General features: G+C 46.2%; 1 protein-coding gene across 1 annotated transcript in view; it reads right to left on the bottom strand.

The window, feature by feature from the left end:
* Positions 1–1,564, bottom strand: part of LOC106807316 — a gene marked incomplete at both ends in the record, with an annotated part of 4,743 nt that extends 3,179 nt beyond the window's left edge. The window contains 1 exon segment of the mRNA XM_014809626.1: positions 1,446–1,564. Within this exon segment, the coding sequence (XP_014665112.1) occupies positions 1,446–1,508 (63 nt within the window).
* Positions 1,565–5,132: the final 3,568 nt, after the last annotated feature.

Genomic DNA, 5,132 nt, shown 5'->3' with positions numbered 1-5,132 from the left:
TAGTAACAGCAGCAACATCACCACCACTAGCAGCAGTAACAGCAGCAACATCACCACCACTAGCAGCAGTAACAGCAGCAACATCACCACCACTAGCAGCAGTAACAGCAGCAACATCACCACCACTAGCAGGCAGTAACAGCAGGCAACATCTACAACCACTAGCAGCAGTAACAGCAGCAACATCGACCACCACTAGCCAGCGAAAGCAGCAACATCACCCCACCACTAGCAGCAGTAACAGCAGCAACATCACCACCACTAGCAGCAGTAACAGCAGCAACATCCCCACCACTAGCAGCAGCAGCAGTAGCAGCAGCAGCAGCGGTTATTTCGCCGTGGCAAAAGGCCATGCTGATTTCGAAGGCGCCGTAATTTTATGGGAAAACGATGTCGCGTAAAAGCTTCCGTTACAGCTCACTGAGCTCAGCAGTTCTCAGGCGAATAACAAATTACCAATGAAATTACTGGCTTACCTAGAACTCGTTTGCTTTCCAATGAATCAAAAACCACCAAAGCAGTCAGATCTGTGACTCTCGCACTCATGCAAACTCTAAGTAGAGCTGTCAAATACTGCCCCTCAGTGGCGACCGCAGATAGAAGCACTGGAAGCACAGTGCTTCCAGTAAATTTTAGGTTAAAAATTTTTGTTTCTAAATCTCTCTCGCAAGACTCACCAGATTGCATCTCCAGACGTCTACCATTCAAAAATGTTCAGGGGGGCATGCCCCCAGACCCCCTTAGCATGCAGCGCGCCTACGGCGCTTGCTTTTTATTATCACTGAGGATTTTATCCTTCTGTGCTTCTACTTTCTTAAGACCTGTGGGCGCCAGTGCTGCCCCTCCATTATAGCAAAATTAAACGTATGACAATTAATTCTCTCACGTTTACACGTGCACGTTTTGTAGATTATATATCTCTCTCTCTCTCTCGTTCCTCTCCTCCTCCTCCTCCTCCTCCTCCTCCTTGTTTGTCTTATCTCTTACAGAGCAACCACCACCACCAATAGCAGCAGCAGGAGTAGTAGCAGTTGCAGTCAGCAGTTAGCAGCAGCAGCACTATCATTGTATCACTATGACAAAATGCCATGCTGAGTTCGAAACAAAATGCTTGTTGACAATATTTTCTTCTTCTCTTCCTCCTCCTCCTCCTCCTCCTTCTTCTCCCCCTCCATCTTCGTCTACTTTTTCTTTTTCTTCTTCTTCTTCCTCCTCTATCCCTCTATTTTTCACTCTCTTACTTTTCCTTCTCTATCCCATCCTTCCTCAGCCCCCCCCAACCCCTCCTTACCACAACCTCACCCACCCCTCCCCTTACACTCCATCTATCCACCACGTCCACATGTATCTGCACATCTAGGCATGCCACCACTACCAGGACTCCTTGATATACAAAAAACAAAAAATAAATATATTCACACAAAAAATAAAAAATTATTACTCACATGTACAGGTGGCGGCACCGTCTCAACATACACCGGTGGTTCTACGGCGAGCTCTGTTGTCATTGTCTCTGGCTCAATAATGAATGGATCCTGTTGTTCTACGTCGATGTATATCGTGCCTGCAACAACGAACGTGGACTCAACTCCAGGGACCAAAGCCATACACGAAGACAGAGAGAAGACATCAGGGTTTCTTAATATACATAAGAGGCACGGTGGTGCCACTGCCGTTGTCAAATATAACATCGCCGTTGTCAAAATCTTCCTGAAATTACCCGCCGTTGTCAAAATAGTGTCAACCCAAAAATAAATAGATTACGTGCCCCCCACGTGCCTACTAGTGGGTTCCCCCTCTCCCCCTTCAAAATCAAATATTTGCTGAAGAAATACGGCAATTCCGCGAGGCCGTGCTCTGGAATGAACTAGTTAGTATAGCAGAATTTTCAGGGAGTCACACGGACTCCTGCATATGTCAAATCAGGGAGTCCGCTCTGGAATGAACTAGTTAGTATAGCAGAATTTTCAGGGAGTCACATGGACTCCTGCATATGTCAAATCAGGGAGTCCGACAGTAAATCAGGGAGTATTTGACTCCGGACTCGCCTTAATTTCGCACGTAGGCTTGTGAGTCGTGTTCCCGGCACACTAGAGCAATCAGACTCGCTACTCCGCACTAGAGTGACCTCACTCTCTCTCGATTCCAACATAATAATCACGTCCCATGAACCACTGCGACCCGACTGATCAACTTATGGCAAGAAAAATGAAAAGAACAATGGTGTTGATGGTTACGGCTGCGAATGCGTCGCGAGCAATCGCCGAGCTGCCGTAAAAGTATCAAACATGTTTGATGTGTGAGCAATCGGACTCGCGAGTCGTTTGGCGCAGTAAAATGCGCCCGCACGCTAGAGAAATATTGCTCGCAGGTCCGATTGCTGAGCTATATATTGCTCTAGTGCACAGTAGGGTCCCTATATACAGAGAGTTGCGCCATGACGAGTCGGAAAACTATCGGTCGCTGGACGACATGTTGTTTCCAAATAGATACGCACGGCTATGGCCGTAAGAAAGTGTACAATTAAATTATCATATGGCGTGAACAATTTGAGTTACATTTCTAGAAATCTAGATACACATAGACACATGTCTTAGCTATAATCTCTGTAAATTTCGTTTAGTTTTTTAGATTTTGTAGTTTATTGAAGCACGATTAGTCTAATTAATTACTACGGAATATTGTACAGCGTATCCATACAGCGCTGTGCTTAAGCGGCAGCGGTGTGAATCCATTTAGAAACAACATGGCGTCAAATCCTGAGTTGGCGCAACTCTCTGTATACAGGGACCCTAGTGCACAGGGGGGCCTTCAGGTCACAGCTCATAATTTTAAGACTTGCAGAGTACAACAGCCTGGGACAGGGGAAGTATTGGGGAGATGGTTGATGGTTTCAGACAGGGTGATGTGGGCAGGCATGTGCTCATTATTTAGAAATAATGTATTATAAATATTTAATTAATTAATTATATATATTATAAACATATAGCAAAGTTCTGCTGGTGAAAATGATGCGGATGGAAACAGCACCAACCATAAACATTAATTACGATGAAATTGACTATGATGCAAATGATGATAACGAAGACGATGACAATGACGACAACAACAGTGCTCAGCAGCAGCGATGATAGCGACAACAACGATGACAATAACGACCATGATGATGATAACATTGACGATGGTGACGATGATGATGACGATGATGATGATGATGATGATGATGATGATGATGATGATGATGATGATGATGGCAGTGACAGTGACGATGACGATGGTGATGATAATAACGACAATCGCGGCATAATGATGATGATGATTGAGAAGACGTTACGGCCTGGAGCAGGTCTGGCTCTACTTGACATGTGTCTGCTATGTAAGTGAACACTATAGCAGGGTTCATAGTAGTAAGACACATGTTGAAATAAGGACGTATAAGACCTTTTCTGGAGGCCAAAATAAGACTTTTTTTACTATTAAAGTACACTAACAATATTTATATACACAATTGCACGGCAGATTTAATTATTCCGTATTATATATACAACAATTCTTAATCTAAGTCGAGAAAAAATAAGGACTATTAAGTACTTTTCTAAGATTTCACCAAAAATAAGTACTAATAAGGGCCCTTATTTTATTTTTGGCAAAATAAGTACTTATAAGACTTTGGAAGACCCGCTACGAACACTGTTTCTTTTTGAGGGCAGGGAGTCCATCGGACTCCCTTGTTGTTCACAAGTTAATTTCTACCCCTGTAATGCCAACGCTGACGATGCCAGCTCGTTGACCCCTCCTGTTACAACCGCGCCATACTCCCACTGTGTGACTCATACGGCAGAACCACCTAGCAACCCTGTACATCTAGCCAGCCCCACACGTACATGCGCACCCACACGTACACGCGCACCCACACGTACACGCGCACCCACGCCCCACACGTACACGCGCACCCACGCCCCACACGTACACGCGCACCCACGCCCCACACGTACACGCGCACGCACGCCCCACACGTACACGCGCACGCACGCCCCAAACGTACACGCGCACGCACACCGTCGCGCACGTACATTTGCCATTGCGTGCGGTCTAAGCCAATTTCATCGTTTAAATATTCATACGGACTAATGGACGCATGCAACTGCACTTCATTCGCGTGTATATAGAGCTCATCTCAAGCTGTCTCTCCCTCGCTCCATTTTTCATGCCGGTACATCCGCAGTCGTGTGCGTCGGTGAGGGTTGTGCGTCGGAATGCTACGTACCTCATGCGCACCGCGCAGCAACTACTAGTACAGCCACAGGCACTGGGAGCGTTTCAATAAAATATAATGCTAAATAAATACGAAATCTATTAATTTACTACCAGTCTCAATGTTTCTCTACTCTCTTTCACCTATTATTGCCGACAATTTCCTGTAAATGCCGTCCAAATGCTCCTCTGCAACACGCATGTACACCGCGCGCACGCTGCCGCACGCTGACACATATATATAGAGTGACACACTATACAAGACTTTGGTAGTAAATAGATTTCGTATTTATTTAGCATTATATTTTATTGAAACGCTCTAAGTGCCCGTGGGTATAGCTGTGCATGTATTGCGCGCGTGCGCAGGAAGGTCAGTGGAAAGAATTACGGACTGTGTGCTCCCTAACATTTTTGCAGGGCGTTTGAAGGGCGTTTGCAGGGCGTTAGAAGGGCGTCTTGAAGGGCGTCTAAGTCTCAAAAGGGCGTTTGAAGGGCGTTTGTAGGGCGTTAGAAGGGCGTCTAAGTCTCAGAAGGGCGTTTGAAGGGCATTTGCAGGGCGTTAGAAGGGCGTCTTGAAGGGCGTCTAAGTCTCAGAAGGGCGTTTGCAGGGCGTAGCACTTATGGAGGGCGCCCTGCACAAATGTTACTAAAAGTTTTAATGCTTAAAGGGCTGTTACACACTGACCTGGTTCTTAAGTCGTGCAATGTAATACTAGTACGTACAAACAGCTCGATTACTTGCTGCTCTCTCCCTTCACCTTCTCTCGACCTGCCTCCCTACGTTCCTCCCTTTCTCCCACCCTCCCTGCCTCCTTCTCTCCTCCCCTTCCGGCCTCCCCCTCCCCCTCTCTCTCTCTCTCTCTCTCTCTCTCTCTCTC

Source organism: Priapulus caudatus, unplaced genomic scaffold, assembly GCF_000485595.1.
Source record: "Priapulus caudatus unplaced genomic scaffold, Priapulus_caudatus-5.0.1 Scaffold207, whole genome shotgun sequence".
Lineage (NCBI taxonomy): Eukaryota > Metazoa > Priapulida > Priapulimorpha > Priapulimorphida > Priapulidae > Priapulus > Priapulus caudatus.
This window is presented reverse-complemented; position numbering and strand designations above follow the sequence as displayed.